This window comes from Biomphalaria glabrata, chromosome 18 (assembly GCF_947242115.1).
Source record: "Biomphalaria glabrata chromosome 18, xgBioGlab47.1, whole genome shotgun sequence".
NCBI lineage: Eukaryota > Metazoa > Mollusca > Gastropoda > Planorbidae > Biomphalaria > Biomphalaria glabrata.
In genome coordinates this window covers 13,482,939-13,504,707 of record NC_074728.1, presented here as the reverse complement: position 1 = coordinate 13,504,707, position 21,769 = coordinate 13,482,939, and the positions used below count along the sequence as shown (strand labels likewise).

At 41.4% G+C, this 21,769-nt stretch overlaps 1 protein-coding gene across 6 annotated transcripts in view; it reads left to right on the top strand.

Moving 5' to 3' along the window:
• Positions 1–13,189, top strand: part of LOC106052362 (uncharacterized) — an 87,386-nt gene extending 74,197 nt beyond the window's left edge. For all 6 annotated transcript variants that reach the window (XM_056016823.1, XM_056016825.1, XM_056016826.1 and 3 more), the window contains 4 exons: positions 280–306; positions 427–456; positions 863–893; positions 12,956–13,189. In XM_056016823.1, coding sequence (XP_055872798.1) covers positions 280–306; positions 427–456; positions 863–876 — 71 coding nt within the window. In that variant the 3' untranslated portion in view covers positions 877–893; positions 12,956–13,189. The remainder of the gene's footprint in view (positions 1–279; positions 307–426; positions 457–862; positions 894–12,955) is intronic.
• The last annotated feature ends 8,580 nt before the right edge of the window (positions 13,190–21,769 follow it).

The window sequence follows — 21,769 nt, the reverse complement described above, 5'->3', positions numbered from 1 at the left end:
AATATGACAAATGTGTGAACTAGTATTGAGACTTACAATTAGTGTCTATATACTCATATATATGTGTGTGCGTATACGCATATGTGCTGTGATACGCGTTCGTGTTTGAGTGTATGTATGTTCACATGAGAAAACGGCCATACTGTTTAGTTTTACTCTTTGGTCTCTGTCCTGCCTTATTCCCTTCAGACTTTCTAAATGAATGTTTCTAAATAAAATCTTTGCTGAAATGATTTTAAAATGTTTAAACTTCTATTTTCCTTTGTTCTCTCCCTTTAGATCCTGCTATGTTAGGACTAGGCGGAGGTGAGCATTTCATTTCTAGAAAGATCTCACTGCAATTTACATTCAATAAAAAGTGTTTTTTTTCCTACACCTTTTATGTTTCTGTCCATGTTTCAATGTTTCTTTTGTTTCTTGTTTCAGGTGGCGCTAGCAGTGGAGGTTTATTCGGAAGTAAGTATTCTTCTTTTGAAACGGCTCTATAATGTAGTTGTAAAACACATCTCTTATCTTACTCTAACGATAAATTTGTAGAATTATTTTGATATTTATAATAAAAAAATCACGCACTATGGTATCAAAGTCATTCAGTTCAGATTTGCTTTGATTGAAGTGTTCTAATAGTGTGCCAGTACTGTAAGTAGGTACAAGGGAGGTTACGACATATGGTGTCATCTAAAACTATGTGTCGACACTACCACCTATGATGCAACATTCACACCCAATCGCTTCCTCTTCCCACTGTCACCTAAACACACACACACACACACACTCCATAATAGTCATACTTTAAGTTATTTTTATTATTATTAAACAGAGACCAAGTTAGTAATTTGTTTATAATTTAACTTTTTTTCAGGTCTATTTGCATAATTTTGCTAGGGGATAAGGTATGTTGTAGTTTGATTTCTAAAAAAATAAAACGAGGACAGAGAAAACACAGGCAGCGACCAGGACAGACTGTTGCTAGACCAATGTGATCAGAGAAACACAGGCAGAGACCAGGACAGACTGTTCCTAGACCAATGTGATCAGAGAAAACACAGAGACCAGGACAGACTGTTGCTAGACCAATGTGATCAGAGAAAACACAGGCAGAGACCAGGACAGACTGTTGCTAGACCAATGTGATCAGAGAAAACACAGAGACCAGGACAGACTGTTGCAAGACCAATATGATCAGAGAAAACACAGAGACCAGGACAGACTGTTGCTAGACCAATGTGATCAGAGAAAACACAGGCAGAGACAAGGACAGACTGTTGCTAGACCAATGTGATCAGAGAAAACACAGCCAGAGACCAGGACAGACTGTTGCTAGACCAATGTGATCAGAGAAACACAGCCAGAGACCAGGACAGACTGTTGCTAGACCAATGTGATCAGAGAAAACACAGAAACCAGGACAGACTGTTGCTAGACCAATGTGATCAGAGAAAACACAGGCAGAGACCAGAACAGACTGTTGCTAGACCAATGTGATCAGAGAAACACAGAGACCAGGACAGACTGTTGCTAGACCAATGTGATCAGAGAAAACACAGGCAGAGACCAGGACAGACTGTTGCTAGACCAATGTGATCAGAGAAAACACAGAGACCAGGACAGACTGTTGCTAGACCAATGTGATCAGAGAAAACACAGGCAGAGACCAGGACAGACTGTTGCTAGACCAATGTGATCAGAGAAACACAGAGACCAGAACAGACTGTTGCTAGACCAATGTGATCAGAGAAAACACAGAGACCAGGACAGACTGTTGCTAGACCAATGTGATCAGAGAAAACACGGAGACCAGGACAGACTGTTGCTAGACCAATGTGATCAGAGAAAACACAGAGACCAGGACAGACTGTTGCAAGACCAATGTGATCAGAGAAAACACAGAGACCAGGACAGACTGTTGCAAGACCAATGTGATCAGAGAAAACACAGCCAGAGACCAGGACAGACTGTTGCTAGACCAATGTGATCAGAGAAAACACAGCCAGAGACCAGGACAGACTGTTGCTAGACCAATGTGATCAGAGAAAACACAGGCAGAGACCAGGACAGACTGTTGCTAGACCAATGTGATCAGAGAAAACACAGGCAGAGACCAGGACAGACTGTTGCTAGACCAATGTGATCAGAGAAACACAGAAAGAGACCAGGACAGACTGTTGCTAGACCAATGTGATCAGAGAAACACAGGCAGAGACCAGGACAGACTGTTGCTAGACCAATGTGATCAGAGAAACACAGACAGAGACCAAGACAGACTGTTGCTAGACCAATGTGATCAGAGAAAACACAGGCAGAGACCAGGACAGACTGTTGCTAGACCAATGTGATCAGAGAAACACAGGCAGAGACCAGGACAGACTGTTGCTAGACCAATGTGATCAGAGAAACACAGCCAGAGACCAGAACAGACTGTTGCTAGACCAATGTGATCAGAGAAACACAGCCAGAGACCAGGACAGACTGTTGCTAGACCAATGTGATCAGAGAAACACAGCCAGAGACCAGGACAGACTGTTGCTAGACCAATGTGATCAGAGAAACACAGCCAGAGACCAGGACAGACTGTTGCTAGACCAATGTGATCAGAGAAAACACAGGCAGAGACCAGGACAGACTGTTGCTAGACCAATGTGATCAGAGAAAACACAGAGACCAGGACAGACTGTTGCTAGACCAATGTGATGCGAGAAAACACAGGCAGAGACCAGAACAGACTGTTGCTAGACCAATGTGATCAGAGAAAACACAGGCAGAGACCAGGACAGACTGTTGCTAGACCAATGTGATCAGAGAAAACACAGCCAGAGACCAGGACAGACTGTTGCTAGACCAATGTGATCAGAGAAAACACAGAGACCAGGACAGACTGTTGCTAGGCCAATGTGATCAGAGGAACACAGGCAGAGACCAGGACAGACTGTTGCTAGACCAATGTGATCAGAGAAAACACAGGCAGAGACCAGGACAGACTGTTGCTAGACCAATGTGATCAGAGGAACACAGCCAGAGACCAGGACAGACTGTTGATAGACCAATGTGATCAGAGAAAACACAGGCAGAGACCAGGACAGACTGTTGCTAGACCAATGTGATCAGAGAAAACACAGGCAGAGACCAGGACAGACTGTTGCTAGACCAATGTGATCAGAGGAACACAGCCAGAGACCAGGACAGACTGTTGCTAGACCAATGTGATCAGAGAAAACACAGCCAGAGACCAGGACAGACTGTTGCTAGACCAATGTGATCAGAGAAACACAGCTAGAGACCAGGACAGACTGTTGCTAGACCAATGTGATCAGAGAAACACAGCCAGAGACCAGGACAGACTGTTGCTAGACCAATGTGATCAGAGAAACACAGGCAGAGACCAGAACAGACTGTTGCTAGACCAATGTGATCAGAGAAAACACAGAGACCAGGACAGACTGTTGCTAGACCAATGTGATCAGAGAAACACAGCCAGAGACCAGGACAGACTGTTGCTAGACCAATGTGATCAGAGAAACACAGCCAGAGACCAGGACAGACTGTTGCTAGACCAATGTGATCAGAGAAACACAGGCAGAGACCAGGACAGACTGTTGCTAGACCAATTTGATCAGAGAAAACACAGAGACCAGGACAGACTGTTGCTAGACCAATGTGATCAGAGAAAACACAGGCAGAGACCAGGACAGACTGTTGCTAGACCAATGTGATCAGAGAAAACACAGGCAGAGACCAGGACAGACTGTTGCTAGACCAATGTGATCAGAGAAACAGAGCCAGAGACCAGGACAGACTGTTGATAGACCAATGTGATCAGAGAAAACACAGGCAGAGACCAGGACAGACTGTTGCTAGACCAATGTGATCAGAGAAAACACAGCCAGAGACCAGGACAGACTGTTGCTAGACCAATGTGATCAGAGAAAACACAGGCAGAGACCAGGACAGACTGTTGCTAGACCAATGTGATCAGAGAAAACACAGGCAGAGACCAGGACAGACTGTTGCTAGACCAATGTGATCAGAGAAACACAGCCAGAGACCAGGACAGACTGTTGCTAGACCAATGTGATCAGAGAAAACACAGGCAGAGACCAGGACAGACTGTTGCTAGACCAATGTGATCAGAGAAAACACAGCCAGAGACCAGGACAGACTGTTGCTAGACCAATGTGATCAGAGAAAACACAGCCAGAGACCAGGACAGACTGTTGCTAGACCAATGTGATCAGAGAAAACACAGAGACCAGGACAGACTGTTGCTAGACCAATGTGATCAGAGAAAACACAGGCAGAGACCAGAACAGACTGTTGCTAGACCAATGTGATCAAAGAAAACACAGGCAGAGACCAGGACAGACTGTTGCTAGACCAATGTGATCAGAGAAAACACAGCCAGAGACCAGGACAGACTGTTGCTAGACCAATGTGATCAGAGAAAACACAGAGACCAGGACAGACTGTTGCTAGGCCAATGTGATCAGAGGAACACAGGCAGAGACCAGGACAGACTGTTGCTAGACCAATGTGATCAGAGAAAACACAGGCAGAGACCAGGACAGACTGTTGCTAGACCAATGTGATCAGAGGAACACAGCCAGAGACCAGGACAGACTGTTGCTAGACCAATGTGATCAGAGAAAACACAGGCAGAGACCAGGACAGACTGTTGCTAGACCAATGTGATCAGAGAAAACACAGGCAGAGACCAGGACAGACTGTTGCTAGACCAATGTGATCAGAGGAACACAGCCAGAGACCAGGACAGACTGTTGCTAGACCAATGTGATCAGAGAAAACACAGCCAGAGACCAGGACAGACTGTTGCTAGACCAATGTGATCAGAGAAACACAGCTAGAGACCAGGACAGACTGTTGCTAGACCAATGTGATCAGAGAAAACACAGGCAGAGACCAGGACAGACTGTTGCTAGACCAATGTGATCAGAGAAAACACAGGCAGAGACCAGGACAGACTGTTGCTAGACCAATGTGATCAGAGAAAACACAGGCAGAGACCAGGACAGACTGTTGCTAGACCAATGTGATCAGAGAAAATACAGGCAGAGACCAGAACAGACTGTTGCTAGACCAATGTGATCAGAGAAACACAGAGACCAGGACAGACTGTTGCTAGACCAATGTGATCAGAGAAAACACAGGCAGAGACCAGGACAGACTGTTGCTAGACCAATGTGATCAGAGAAAACACAGGCAGAGACCAGGACAGACTGTTGCTAGACCAATGTGATCAGAGAAAACACAGAGACCAGGACAGACTGTTGCTAGACCAATGTGATCAGAGAAACACAGAGACCAGGACAGACTGTTGCTAGACCAATGTGATCAGAGAAAACACAGAGACCAGGACAGACTGTTGCTAGACCAATGTGATCAGAGAAAACACAGGCAGAGACCAGAACAGACTGTTGCTAGACCAATGTGATCAGAGAAACACAGCCAGAGACCAGGACAGACTGTTGCTAGACCAATGTGATCAGAGAAAACACAGAGACCAGGACAGACTGTTGCTAGGCCAATGTGATCAGAGGAACACAGAGACCAGGACAGACTGTTGCTAGACCAATGTGATCAGAGAAAACACAGGCAGAGACCAGGACAGACTGTTGCTAGACCAATGTGATCAGAGAAAACACAGGCAGAGACCAGGACAGACTGTTGCTAGACCAATGTGATCAGAGAAAACACAGAGACCAGGACAGACTGTTGCTAGACCAATGTGATCAGAGAAACACAGGCAGAGACCAGGACAGACTGTTGCTAGACCAATGTGATCAGAGAAAACACAGAGACCAGGACAGACTGTTGCTAGACCAATGTGATCAGAGAAAACACAGGCAGAGACCAGGACAGACTGTTGCTAGACCAATGTGATCAGAGAAAACACAGGCAGAGACCAGGACAGACTGTTGCTAGACCAATGTGATCAGAGAAAACACAGAGACCAGGACAGACTGTTGCAAGACCAATATGATCAGAGAAAACACAGAGACCAGGACAGACTGTTGCTAGACCAATGTGATCAGAGAAAACACAGGCAGAGACAAGGACAGACTGTTGCTAGACCAATGTGATCAGAGAAAACACAGACAGAGACCAGGACAGACTGTTGCTAGACCAATGTGATCAGAGAAAACACAGGCAGAGACCAGGACAGACTGTTGCTAGACCAATGTGATCAGAGAAAACACAGAGACCAGGACAGACTGTTGCTAGACCAATGTGATCAGAGAAAACACAGAGACCAGGACAGACTGTTGCTAGACCAATGTGATCAGAGAAAACACAGGCAGAGACCAGGACAGACTGTTGCTAGACCAATGTGATCAGAGAAACACAGAGACCAGGACAGACTGTTGCTAGACCAATGTGATCAGAGAAAACACAGGCAGAGACCAGGACAGACTGTTGCTAGACCAATGTGATCAGAGAAAACACAGAGACCAGGACAGACTGTTGCTAGACCAATGTGATCAGAGAAAACACAAGCAGAGACCAGGACAGACTGTTGCTAGACCAATGTGATCAGAGGAACACAGCCAGAGACCAGGACAGACTGTTGCTAGACCAATGTGATCAGAGAAACACAGGCAGAGACCAGGACAGACTGTTGCTAGACCAATGTGATCAGAGAAAACACAGAGACCAGGCAGACTGTTGCTAGACCAATGTGATCAGAGAAAACACAGGCAGAGACCAGGACAGACTGTTGCTAGACCAATGTGATCAGAGAAAACATAGAGACCAGGACAGACTGTTGCTAGACCAATGTGATCAGAGAAAACACAGGCAGAGACCAGGACAGACTGTTGCTAGACCAATGTGATCAGAGAAACACAGAGACCAGGACAGACTGTTGCTAGACCAATGTGATCAGAGAAAACACAGGCAGAGACCAGGACAGACTGTTGCTAGACCAATGTGATCAGAGAAAACACAGAGACCAGGACAGACTGTTGCTAGACCAATGTGATCAGAGAAACACAGCCAGAGACCAGGACAGACTGTTGCTAGACCAATGTGATCAGAGAAACACAGCCAGAGACCAGGACAGACTGTTGCTAGACCAATGTGATCAGAGAAACACAGGCAGAGACCAGAACAGACTGTTGCTAGACCAATGTGATCAGAGAAAACACAGAGACCAGGACAGACTGTTGCTAGACCAATGTGATCAGAGAAACACAGCCAGAGACCAGGACAGACTGTTGCTAGACCAATGTGATCAGAGAAAACACAGCCAGAGACCAGAACAGACTGTTGCTAGACCAATGTGATCAGAGAAAACACAGCCAGAGACCAGGACAGACTGTTGCTAGACCAATGTGATCAGAGAAACACAGCCAGAGACCAGGACAGACTGTTGCTAGACCAATGTGATCAGAGAAACACAGGCAGAGACCAGGACAGACTGTTGCTAGACCAATTTGATCAGAGAAAACACAGAGACCAGGACAGACTGTTGCTAGACCAATGTGATCAGAGAAAACACAGGCAGAGACCAGGACAGACTGTTGCTAGACCAATGTGATCAGAGAAAACACAGCCAGAGACCAGGACAGACTGTTGCTAGACCAATGTGATCAGAGAAACACAGCCAGAGACCAGGACAGACTGTTGATAGACCAATGTGATCAGAGAAAACACAGGCAGAGACCAGGACAGACTGTTGCTAGACCAATGTGATCAGAGAAAACACAGGCAGAGACCAGGACAGACTGTTGCTAGACCAATGTGATCAGAGAAAACACAGGCAGAGACCAGGACAGACTGTTGCTAGACCAATGTGATCAGAGAAACACAGCCAGAGACCAGGACAGACTGTTGCTAGACCAATGTGATCAGAGAAAACACAGGCAGAGACCAGGACAGACTGTTGCTAGACCAATGTGATCAGAGAAAACACAGCCAGAGACCAGGACAGACTGTTGCTAGACCAATGTGATCAGAGAAAACACAGGCAGAGACCAGGACAGACTGTTGCTAGACCAATGTGATCAGAGAAAACACAGCCAGAGACCAGGACAGACTGTTGCTAGACCAATGTGATCAGAGAAAACACAGAGACCAGGACAGACTGTTGCTAGACCAATGTGATCAGAGAAAACACAGAGACCAGGACAGACTGTTGCTAGACCAATGTGATCAAAGAAAACACAGAGACCAGGACAGACTGTTGCTAGACCAATGTGATCAGAGAAAACACAGAGACCAGGACAGACTGTTGCTAGACCAATGTGATCAGAGGAACACAGGCAGAGACCAGGACAGACTGTTGCTAGACCAATGTGATCAGAGAAAACACAGGCAGAGACCAGGACAGACTGTTGCTAGACCAATGTGATCAGAGAAAACACAGAGACCAGGACAGACTGTTGCTAGACCAATGTGATCAGAGAAAACACAGGCAGAGACCAGGACAGACTGTTGCTAGACCAATGTGATCAGAGAAACACAGGCAGAGACCAGGACAGACTGTTGCTAGACCAATGTGATCAGAGAAAACACAGCCAGAGACCAGGACAGACTGTTGCTAGACCAATGTGATCAGAGAAAACACAGCCAGAGACCAGGACAGACTGTTGCTAGACCAATGTGATCAGAGAAAACACAGAGACCAGGACAGACTGTTGCTAGACCAATGTGATCAGAGAAAACACAGGCAGAGACCAGGACAGACTGTTGCTAGACCAATGTGATCAGAGAAACACAGAGACCAGAACAGACTGTTGCTAGACCAATGTGATCAGAGAAACACAGGCAGAGACCAGGACAGACTGTTGCTAGACCAATGTGATCAGAGAAAACACAGAGACCAGGACAGACTGTTGCTAGACCAATGTGATCAGAGAAAACACAGAGACCAGGACAGACTGTTGCTAGACCAATGTGATCAGAGAAACACAGAGACCAGGACAGACTGTTGCTAGACCAATGTGATCAGAGAAAACACAGGCAGAGACCAGGACAGACTGTTGCTAGACCAATGTGATCAGAGAAAACACAGGCAGAGACCAGGACAGACTGTTGCTAGACCAATGTGATCAGAGAAACACAGAGACCAGAACAGACTGTTGCTAGACCAATGTGATCAGAGAAAACACAGGCAGAGACCAGGACAGACTGTTGCTAGACCAATGTGATCAGAGAAAACACAGCCAGAGACCAGGACAGACTGTTGCAAGACCAATGTGATCAGAGAAAACACAGGCAGAGACCAGGACAGACTGTTGCTAGACCAATGTGATCAGAGAAAACACAGCCAGAGACCAGGACAGACTGTTGCTAGACCAATGTGATCAGAGAAAACACAGGCAGAGACCAGGACAGACTGTTGCTAGACCAATGTGATCAGAGAAAACACAGGCAGAGACCAGGACAGACTGTTGCTAGACCAATGTGATCAGAGAAACACAGAGACCAGGACAGACTGTTGCTAGACCAATGTGATCAGAGAAAACACAGCCAGAGACCAGGACAGACTGTTGCTAGACCAATGTGATCAGAGAAAACACAGCCAGAGACCAGGACAGACTGTTGCAAGACCAATGTGATCAGAGAAAACACAGGCAGAGACCAGGACAGACTGTTGCTAGACCAATGTGATCAGAGAAAACACAGGCAGAGACCAGGACAGACTGTTGCTAGACCAATGTGATCAGAGAAAACACAGGCAGAGACCAGGACAGACTGTTGCTAGACCAATGTGATCAGAGAAAACACAGGCAGAGACCAGGACAGACTGTTGCTAGACCAATGTGATCAGAGAAACACAGAGACCAGGACAGACTGTTGCTAGACCAATGTGATCAGAGAAAACACAGGCAGAGACCAGGACAGACTGTTGCTAGACCAATGTGATCAGAGAAAACACAGGCAGAGACCAGGACAGACTGTTGCTAGACCAATGTGATCAGAGAAAACACAGAGACCAGGACAGACTGTTGCTAGACCAATGTGATCAGAGAAAACACAGCCAGAGACCAGGACAGACTGTTGCTAGACCAATGTGATCAGAGAAAACACAGGCAGAGACCAGGACAGACTGTTGCTAGACCAATGTGATCAGAGAAAACACAGGCAGAGACCAGGACAGACTGTTGCTAGACCAATGTGATCAGAGAAAACACAGCCAGAGACCAGGACAGACTGTTGCTAGACCAATGTGATCAGAGGAACACAGCCAGAGACCAGGACAGACTGTTGCTAGACCAATGTGATCAGAGAAAACACAGCCAGAGACCAGGACAGACTGTTGCTAGACCAATGTGATCAGAGAAAACACAGCCAGAGACCAGGACAGACTGTTGCTAGACCAATGTGATCAGAGAAACACAGCCAGAGACCAGGACAGACTGTTGCTAGACCAATGTGATCAGAGGAACACAGCCAGAGACCAGGACAGACTGTTGCTAGACCAATGTGATCAGAGAAAACACAGGCAGAGACCAGGACAGACTGTTGCTAGACCAATGTGACTGTACGTTTGGCCTGAAGATAAATCTTAGAGCCAGACACTTGAAGGAAAAGAAGTCTTATGTACAAACAAGTGTTAACAAAATAAAATAACAATGCTAAGTTAGAGAACTAATGTATTTGATGTGCATTGTGTAACCCAACATCAGTGTAAGCAAAGACTCGATCAATCCATCAAGTTTTTGTTCTTAATGCTGTAAAAGTTGGATTTTAACAAATTATAAAAAAAAGAGATGCATCAATTTGAAGGTCAATCCAAACAGTTGCATCAATTTGAAGGTCAACCTAAACAGACTATTGAACAAATAGTGATCTATTTGTAGGAGTTAGCTTACAGAACTTGCCGAAAGCCGTTTACATCTGTATTACTTTTTAACGTTTAAATTAACATCATTTCTTTGTACAATTAATAACAATATAGTTAAACACAAAATGTCTGGTTTAGAAGAAAATTGTGTAAACCACCGAAAGAAAATATTTGAAGCACATGTGATGGGGACAAACCTAAAGGCCAGTGGACAGTTGTAACAAATGAATCCAGCTTTCCATGACATGTCGCTGTTGTGTGAATCTAGCTTTCCATGACATGTCGCTGTTGTGTGAATCTAGCTTTGAATGACACGTCGCTGTTGTGTGAATCTAGCTTTCCATGACATGTCGCTGTTGTGTGAATCTATCTTTGAATGACATGTCGCTGTTGTGTGAATCTAGCTTTGAATGACACGTCGCTGTTGTGTGAATCTAGCTTTGAATGACACGTCGCTGTTGTGTGAATCCAGCTTTGAATGACACGTCGCTGTTGTGTGAATCTAGCTTTGAATGACACGTCGCTGTTGTGTGAATCTAGCTTTGAATGACACGTCGCTGTTGTGTGAATCCAGCTTTCCATCACATGTCGCTGTTGTGTGAATCTAGCTTTCCATTACATGTCGCTGTTGTGTGAATTTAGCTTTTAATGACACGTCGCTGTTGTGTGAATTTAGCTTTTAATGACACGTCGCTGTTGTGTGAATTTAGCTTTTAATGACACGTCGCTGTTGTGTGAATCTAGCTTTGAATGACATGTCGCTGTTGTGTGAATCTAGCTTTGAATGACACGTCGCTGTTGTGTGAATCTAGCTTTGAATGACATGTCGCTGTTGTGTGAATCTAGCTTTGAATGACACGTCGCTGTTGTGTGAATCCAGCTTTCAATGACATGTCGCTGTTGTGTGAATCTAGCTTTGAATGACACGTCGCTGTTGTGTGAATCTAGCTTTGAATGACACGTCGCTGTTGTGTGAATCTAGCTTTCAATGACATGTCGTTGTTGTGTGAATCTAGCTTTGAATGACACGTCGCTGTTGTGTGAATCTAGCTTTCCATGACATGTCGCTGTTGTGTGAATCTAGCTTTGAATGACACGTCGCTGTTGTGTGAATCCAGCTTTCAATGACATGTCGCTGTTGTGTGAATCTAGCTTTGAATGACACGTCGCTGTTGTGTGAATCTAGCTTTGAATGACACGTCGCTGTTGTGTGAATCTAGCTTTGAATGACATGTCGCTGTTGTGTGAATCTAGCTTTCAATGACATGTCGTTGTTGTGTGAATCTAGCTTTCCATGACATGTCGCTGTTGTGTGAATCTAGCTTTGAATGACACGTCGCTGTTGTGTGAATCTAGCTTTCCATGACATGTCGCTGTTGTGTGAATCTAGCTTTGAATGACACGTCGCTGTTGTGTGAATCCAGCTTTCAATGACATGTCGCTGTTGTGTGAATCTAGCTTTGAATGACACGTCGCTGTTGTGTGAATCTAGCTTTGAATGACACGTCGCTGTTGTGTGAATCTAGCTTTGAATGACATGTCGCTGTTGTGTGAATCTAGCTTTGAATGACACGTCGCTGTTGTGTGAATCCAGCTTTCAATGACACGTCGCTGTTGTGTGAATCTAGCTTTGAATGACACGTCGCTGTTGTGTGAATCTAGCTTTGAATGACACGTCGCTGTTGTGTGAATCTAGCTTTCCATGACATGTCGCTGTTGTGTGAATCTAGCTTTCAATGACACGTCGCTGTTGTATGAATCCAGCTTTCAATGACATGTCGCTGTTGTGTGAATCTAGCTTTCCATGACATGTCGCTGTTGTGTGAATCTAGCTTTGAATGACACGTCGCTGTTGTGTGAATCTAGCTTTGAATGACACGTCGCTGTTGTGTGAATCTAGATTTGAATGACACGTCGCTGTTGTGTGAATTTAGCTTTTAATGACACGTCGCTGTTGTGTGAATTTAGCTTTTAATGACACGTCGCTGTTGTGTGAATTTAGCTTTTAATGACACGTCGCTGTTGTGTGAATCCAGCTTTCCATGATACATCACTGTATCTGTTCTGAGAGTGTCTTACATTCTAACAGCCTTGCTAGTTCCTACAAATATTTTTATTATTTAATCATTTGGGTTTTTGTTTTTCTTTCAGAAGTATCTTTTTTGTTTGTTCAATCTTGAAGTCAGTCAAAACTAAACGAAAGCGCTTCTTCAAAGCCTGAGAGAAAATGTTGTGACTGAATCCTTCATGTGTTTGCAATGTAAACTTATAAGTAATATGTAGTCAACTACCTTTCTGGTTAAAAGGTGTTCAATTCAAGTGATACTGATATTCATGCTTTATGACAAGTAGATATTATTGTGAATAAATTTTGTTATAATGAAACCCACTTGTGTTGTTCCATTTTAAAGTGTTTAGCCCCATAACAATTCAAACGGAATTCGTTTATTTCAAACCAAAGTCTTGACTACTCTATACAAGCAGCGGTTAGGCAGAACAAATTTGTGTTTACATATAGCATATATGTCTTAAAAAGCTTTACAGCGAAGTTAGAAGATTAGACAAATATTTCAAAAGTGTTTAGTTGGCAACAGAATTACGTTTAGGTCAGCAATCGTCTGGAGGAGGACTGACGATGTTTTTTTTTTGTCTGCATTTCATTGCCTCGCACTACTTGAATTTGTTTGTTTTTTCTTTGCTGCTTTAAACATTCCAAGACATTCCCTGGCCTCTTCAGTTCTAGCCCATCCAATCTTTCAAACTTGTTAAGTTGTCTTAATCCTCAAGTGTTTCTTTTAATGGTATCAACTCTCTCTCTCTCTCTCTCTCTCTCTCACTCACTCAATCTTTGTATTTATGTCTCTCTATCAGATTTCTTCTGTTTGTTCTCTACCTTCATTTCTTTCTCCTGCTCTAGCTAGTCTCTTATGGAATGTTTTGTTTTCATAGCGATCGGTTTAGTGTTCAGTTGTGCACTATATTTTCGTTGTATTGATGTTTTAGCCTCTTACATTTTTATTTCGGTAACTCTTTGGGAGTGGGGTAGGAGCGGACGTACTTTTGTGGGAAAATTTCACGCTGTGAATCAAATTTAATGACTAAATAATTCCTGTTGGCTTAGAATAGATCAATAGTATTTGTTTTATTTTCTAATCTATTGTTATATTCTGTACAGGGGAAGGCTGGATATATGTTTCGGTTAAGTGGCCGGGGTCGGTAGGGCCACAGAGGGGCCGCATGGATGCCTCTATTTATTAAATTGTTAAAGGTTTTATAATATTCGTTTATAAAAGGGGATTCTTTGAGAGTTGTGTTTCAAGTAAATAGTGCACGCACCCTGCAGTGTAATAACGTGTAAGGGGGTTTGACCACACAGGATGTAAGCTCGGGAAGGCAATTTCAATAAAGCATTCTCTTACAGACCGAAGAATCTTTTCACCTGTATTGTTGAGGTGGTCAGTTGTAGTCAAACTGAATTTCCATTTGATTGGATCAATAAAATTATCTTATCTTATCTTCTGTCACACAATACTGTGATCTACATGTTTTGAACATTGAAGTAGACTAAACTGTTGTAACCCCATTCAAGTTTTCCCATGTTTAAGATGTCAGGTGGGTTAGTCGCTTAGATAGGGTCTGATATTACGGTCCCGTCTCCCCAGCCTGAACAGTGTAACACTAGAACCTAAAGGTAATAGCATGTAAACTACGAACATTGAATAAAAATCATTCATCTGAAAATTTAGTGAATAACAACAGTTGTCAACAGGAACAATATTTAATAATACTTAATTGTAAGTTAACAACATATTTACATATACATCAGTATCATTGATGCTAGCATTTTATTAATAATTAGTCCAATATCACACCAATAAGTTTCAATAACACACCTTCACGCTCACACTTCATCTCGGCGCCCTACAAAACATCAACTCCCTACACTTTAACAACGTTTATAAAAGAGCTAGCCAGGAAAACCAGTGACTTGGCAGAATTTAAGTCATTGGTTAATATGCATGACTAAATGCATGACGCGTAGGACGTAATCATCTTCTTTTTTGAAGTAACGTCTGTATTATATAAGATAAGATAAGATAGTTAATATACGACTCCAAGGGCGGAAAGGCGACACACTTTCCCATAGCCCAAAGCCTAACACCATGAAACGAAAAGAAAACCTAGATCTAGCGATGCCGCTACAACAAAGACCTTTTGAATAGCGACACTGGTACCTAAAGATCAGCCTACTTAATAAAACTATGTACTTACGTACACTTACAATGGGGAAACAAAAAACCAGCTACCCAGCTAACAAAAGAAGCTCTCTCTCTCTCTCTCTCTCTCTTGCGGGAACTAAGGATGAGGTAAATACACACATACACAACATTCTAGACAACAAAACGCACCTATTATAAACTACTTCCTATACGCTAAACACAACTATTAAATACAAAGAAAATTTCACGCGCGGGAGACATAATACATACTTTTATTTTGGGTCTCAAGTACAGAGTATGTGTAGAGCTATCTGGGAAGCACCCTATAAGCAAACGCCAACCTAGATGCTTTTGGCAGACTACAAGGACAAGTGTGGCAATGGAAAAGACTCAGCATATCCACAAAACTGAAAGTCTACAGTGATGTAGTTCTCCCGTCACTCTTATATGCATCAGAGTCCTGGACCTTATATTCCCGCCACATCAAAATCTAAAATCCTTCCACCTACGCTGTCTAAGGAGTATCCATAAGGTGCGTTGGTCCGACCACATACCAGATACAGAAATCCTAAAGCTGTCCAACATAAACAGTATCAATGCGACAGTAAAAAGGTCCCAACTTCGATTGGCGGGACATGTAGTCCGCATACCAGTCAATCGCCTCCCCAAGCGACTTCTGTACGGGGAGATGTGTGCAGGAAAGCGTTCCCAGGGGGGTCAATACAAGAATTATAAAGACACCCTCAAGGGCTCGTTCAAGTAGTGTGATATTGACATTCACGGCTGGTAATCACTAGCTCTCGAGCGCCCCTCATGGCGTGAAGCTGTGAGTCTCGGAGTCTCGAGATTTGAAGCAAGAAGAGTGGGCAGCGTGACAGAGCGCCGAACCAACAAAAAGCTGATAGAAGAAGCATGTCAATCAGCAACTGACCTAAACCACCCATTTCACGTATGCGGCCGGCTTTTTAAAGCGAGGATTGGATTTTACAGTCATCTTCGAGTCCATAGGAAATGAGAAATGTGCCCATCTTCGACCACGAAGGAGGAGCTCTATATAATGTGTAGAGCTTTGTCTTAAGAATGTCAGAGATGTACCCCCTCCCCTTTTTTCTAATGTCTATGATTGCGAGTTGATACGAAGACCTCGTGTATGAAACAGACGTACATATATATTTCATAACATTGGTGTCAGAAATAAACGTTGGAATCTACAATGTATCTAAAGTGAGTTGGGAAAGAAATGAAGCAATTTCTTTTTGATTTATCATGTTCAAGTTCAAAACAAAAGACTGCCTACAAATACAGGATGTTAAGTGCGTAAGCAATGATCAAATATTTCCATAAATGATGTACAGTGTGTTGCAAAATTATACAATGTGTAAACTAGCTACATAACTACTAGATGTATAGTGCGCAAAGTGCCGCAAATGTGCATATCTGAAGCATGGACGAATGCATCATGAATGTACATGCGGCAGGGCCGGTCCTACAGATTGCGGGGCCCTATGCGAAACGAATTGCGCGGGGCCTAGTTTGGGTAGGGATAATGATAAAAACTGAAAATTAAGATTTTTTATTTGCATTTCATTCGTGCTTTAGTAAGTGCAAAATCACGATCAAATTAGCTTTACGAGCCATCTACAATAGAAGGTAGATTTCCAACATAAAGCCAATAAACATTCAGATCTGCCTTTTAAATTTACTATCGACTAGCAAAATATCGCTTTTGATTTTTTTAAAGAGATCGAGATAGATTTAGATCTATATTTAAATCACATTGACTATTACAATAAATTAAGAATTGGAACTTACTGTTTAGGTTAAAATTCGCCCTATTATTTTTTATTAAATAAAAGATTACAATGACTTTTTTTAAAATCGCGAGTAGGATTGGCAATTTCCATATTGAATGACACCCCAAGATTACAATTTTGTCTATTTCTCAGAACATGTTTTGAGTTTTCGGGATATTTTAAATAATTTCAGGCGATTTTTATGACTTTTTTGCGTATACATTGCAATTTCAGGAGATTTTCAGTATCTCCTGGTAAATCAGGAGACCGCGGAAACCCTGATATAAGCTAAAATGATTTAATTTAATAATTGACAACTAGAGTTAGCGCGGAGCCTATGAAAGTGCGGGACCCACTGCGGTCGCATAGGTTGCAGTGCCCTAAGGCCGGCCCTGACATGCGGGTTCATAGCAAATATATATGAAATACTCATGTTGTATGGGGTCGCGGTGGTCGAATGGTTAAGCGCTTGGCTTCCGAACCTGGGGTCATGGGTTCGAATCTCGATGAAGACTGGGATTTTGAATTTCGGGATTTTTAGGGCGCCACTGAGTGTGCCAATTCTTATGGGTACCTGACTTTAGTTGGGGAAAGAAAAAGGCTGTTTGGTTGTTGTGCTGGCAACATAAAGCCCTGCTCGTTAACCGTTGGCCAAAGAAACAAATGACCTTAACATCATCTGACCCATGGATCGCAAAATCTGAAAGGGAAAACTTTACAACTTACTCATTATGTATAAACATGTATTATATAAACATGTAGGCAGTGTATTGTGTTATATAAACATGTAGGCAGTGTATTGTGTTATATGCTGTGATGTTTAGTGTGCTAATAGTAACAAGTATATTTTGTAGTGTGCTAACAAGTGAAATGTGTAGCGTGCTGACACGGATAAAGTGTAGTGTGCTAACAATTACAACGTGTTCTGTGCTAACAAATATGAGGTTTTGAGTGCTAATAATTAAAATGTGCTGTATGCTAACAAGTTTAATGGTTAGGGTGCTAATAAGTATGATGTATAGTGTGGAACCATAAATAATGGATTGTCTCCACTATTCGCCACTATGTTTGTCCTTTAAGACCGAAGGTTTACAGATCAATACCGAGATGGAGGCTGCACTTTTTTGTTATTCCATTAGCAAATGAGAGACACGAGCATTACGTACAGTCTGTCTCCTTCACCCTAGAAGTGGGGGGGGGGGGGGAGTGACGAGTTTTAATTAGTCAACCTTCGATTTGTATTCTAATAGGGCCCACATTCATGTATGAATTAATATGAAGTAATAACTTGTTTACTTAGCATTAAATCATCCTGTTTAATTGCCACGTTAACTGTGATGTAATAATCTCAGGCTTAAATAGAAGAAGTAGGCCGTCTCTCCGCAGGGCAGACTTGCTGACAAATGGTTCACCTTACATAATCGTCTAATTAAGGGGAATAACTCAAGTTATTTTTTTTTTAGTTTTTTTCTTCTCTCGTCTCGGTTTTTTTTTTTAAACTTCTTTAAAGGGAAACTTGTTGATTTGAAATATTCTCTTGACTGATTCTGCCAAGAAATTTTTTATTTACGGCATAACCAATCCGTTGACTAATCTCAACACAGCAAATGGGGGAGGAAACAAAAGAAGGCATCATATTTTTTGTTTGTCTACAATTACTTCTTACAATCTATTTTATACTGATTTATATTTCTGCTAAGTAAATATTTATAACAATATTTTATCTATGGACTAGAAAAACTAGATACACATGGTTGGCCGACACTACTTTTTATTATCTCTTATTTACAATTCATTTTCACTTCCGCTTTTGTGTAATATCATACTGTAACTACATAGTAGTTACGCTGATACTGTCAATTTTAGTCAAACTGAATTTCCATTTGATTAAATGGTACAAATCATCATATCTTATGTTATCTTATAGGGCATAAATATAATAAGTCATTTTAAAGACAGAAGAGTTCCATCAAATTTCTTGAAAATTAAATATGTACGTCAGGGTACCTTAAAGTCCCTGCACAGGCGAAGTGAATTGAGTGGCCCAGAATGAGATTAAAAAAGAAATAAAAAAGAAACAGCGAAAAAAAACACAATTTATTAAAAACCTGCGTCTGTCTGTATCATAGACCTAAATATATTATATCTAGACTGGACATGGAGATCATTTAACACTATAAAAATTGTGAACTTTTTTTTTTAAAGTTGAAACAAGGCGTTGTTTTGTAAAGAAGTAGGGTTGTTGTTTTTTTCAACCCTTACCTACGTAACATATAGTTTAATTTTTAGATTTAGATCTAGTAATTTAACATAAAAAACAAGAGTACTCTCATAATTATTATTTTGCAATTTTTAGATACATAATCCAGAAAGATCTAGGTAATCAATCTATTTAAATGTACATAAAATCAATAGACAAGAATAATTTCGATCTAGGGTTTTTGAAACATTATCTCAATCGAAACTAACAGGAATTGTCTTTGTTTCACATATTTGCATGAATATATAGTTCTGTGATTAATACCCCATTCTAAAAACAAAATTCCGAGGAATGAGTTTGCATTATTTCTAAACTTTGAAAACTTAAGATCATTGCTTTTCTACGACTTCCCTTACAGCTTAAAAAGAGTTACGTACATAAAAATCTATATATATAGGTCTGTGAATCGATCAATTACGGATAAAAGTTTGTTTCCGATTTGCAGTCTAGATATAATATTATGTCTATGGTCTGTATCTATATCAACAAATAAACGAAATTCATTTATCACAATATTTGTAATAGAAACAGAGTTAGACAAGTAAACATTGAGTCATACTAGAAACATAGTTAGATTTGTAGACATAGAGTCATACTAGAGATAGAATTAGACAAGTAGACATAGAGTCATACTAGAAACATAGTTAGATTTGTAGACATAGAGTCATACTAGAGATAGAGTTAGACAAGTAAACATAGAGTCATACTAGAAACATAGTTAGATTTGTAAACATAGTCATAAAAGAGATAGAGTTAGACAAGTAAACATTGAGTCATACTAAAAACATAGTTAGATTTGTAAACATAGTCATAATAGAGATAGAGTAAGACAAGTAAACATTGAGTCATACTAGAGACAGCAGTAATGCACACAAGAGTTATGCCAAGCGCCGACTGCTATACAGCCTTGTTCGTGAAGTTCAACATATCCATCAAATAAATAAATAATAATAATAATAATAAATAGCAATTGTAGGCCTATTATTAATAATAATATGCTGAAGAAAAATCTACATAATTTAAATGCCGAATTAGATTTTCTAGACGACATGCTTTCAGGACCGAAGCATGTTTTCATGAAGGCAGTAACATTCTAGACATGCTTTCAGGACCGAAGCTTGTTTTCATGAATGCAGTAACATTCTAGACATGCTTTCAGGACCGAAGCTTGTTTTCATGAATGCAGTAACATTCTAGACATGCTTTCAGGACCGAAGCTTGTTTTCATGAATGCAGTAACATTCTAGACATGCTTTCAGGACCGAAGCATGTTTTCATGAATGCAGTAACATTCTAGACATGCTTTCAGGACCGAAGCTTGTTTTCATGAATGCAGTAACATTCTAGACATGCTTTCAGGACCGAAGCATGTTTTCATGAATGCAGTAACATTCTAGACATGCTTTCAGGACCGAAGCTTGTTTTCATGAATGCAGTAACATTCTAGACATGCTTTCAGGACCGAAGCTTGTTTTCATGAATGCAGTAACATTCTAGACATGCTTTCAGGACCGAAGCTTGTTTTCATGAATGCAGTAACATTCTAGACATGCTTTCAGGACCGAAGCATGTTTTCATGAATGCAGTAACATTCTAGACATGCTTTCAGGAACAAGGTTGTTTTCATGAATGCAGTAACATTCTAGACATGCTTTCAGGACCGAAGCATGTTTTCATGAATGCAGTAACATTCTAGACATGCTTTCAGGACCGAAGCTTGTTTTCATGAATGCAGTAACATTCTAGACATGCTTTCAGGACCGAAGCATGTTTTCATGAATGCAGTAACATTCTAGACATGCTTTCAGGACCGAAGCATGTTTTCATGAATGCAGTAACATTCTAGACATGCTTTCAGGACCGAAGCATGTTTTCATGAATGCAGTAACATTCTAGACGAATGCAGTAACGTTCATGTATAAAATTATGTTTTGATATTTTGATCATTTCTTATACAAATTGGAAATATTAAATAACAATAAAATGATTTCAAATATAGAGAGAAATCAAATCTTGTTTAGATGAATAGAGATTTCCTTCCAATTGATTAGATTAAACCTAGCCTTTGAAGCTAAACTACAAGCGCCTTATCTATGGGACAACAATGATAATACAAGTTAACACTGGGCTCAGACCGCAGACAAATAACTTTATTGATATTTCTCTGTGAACTATTGTAAAATTAAATTTTCGTTTCGTTTGTAAAACAAATCCATTTCTTTAAATACTTTTATTTTGAATGAGATTTATTGCTTACACTGGAGAAAGAAACGAATCATGTCTGTCCACAGCGGTGAAGCCATTAGACTGGTGCCCTTTGAAATGTGACCGGGAAACTCGTCCAGTGTATTAGTGGTAGTAGACAGGGGCGGGGGGCCGAGGGTGGACGCATAGAAATGTTTCATCTCGTTTTTACCTCGAAATTCTGAATGGAAACACATGAACACATATGATACCCTTTTTAAATCGTATTTATTTATGGATAGATAGATAGATAGATAGATAGATAGATAGATAGATAGATAGATAGATGGATAGATAATACATCATACATACATACATACACACATATACATATGTATATATATATATATGTACACACACACATACATGCATACATAAACACATCACATACATACACTTACACATACATAGATACATAGAAACCTAGTCAGACTAGACTAGACTGGAT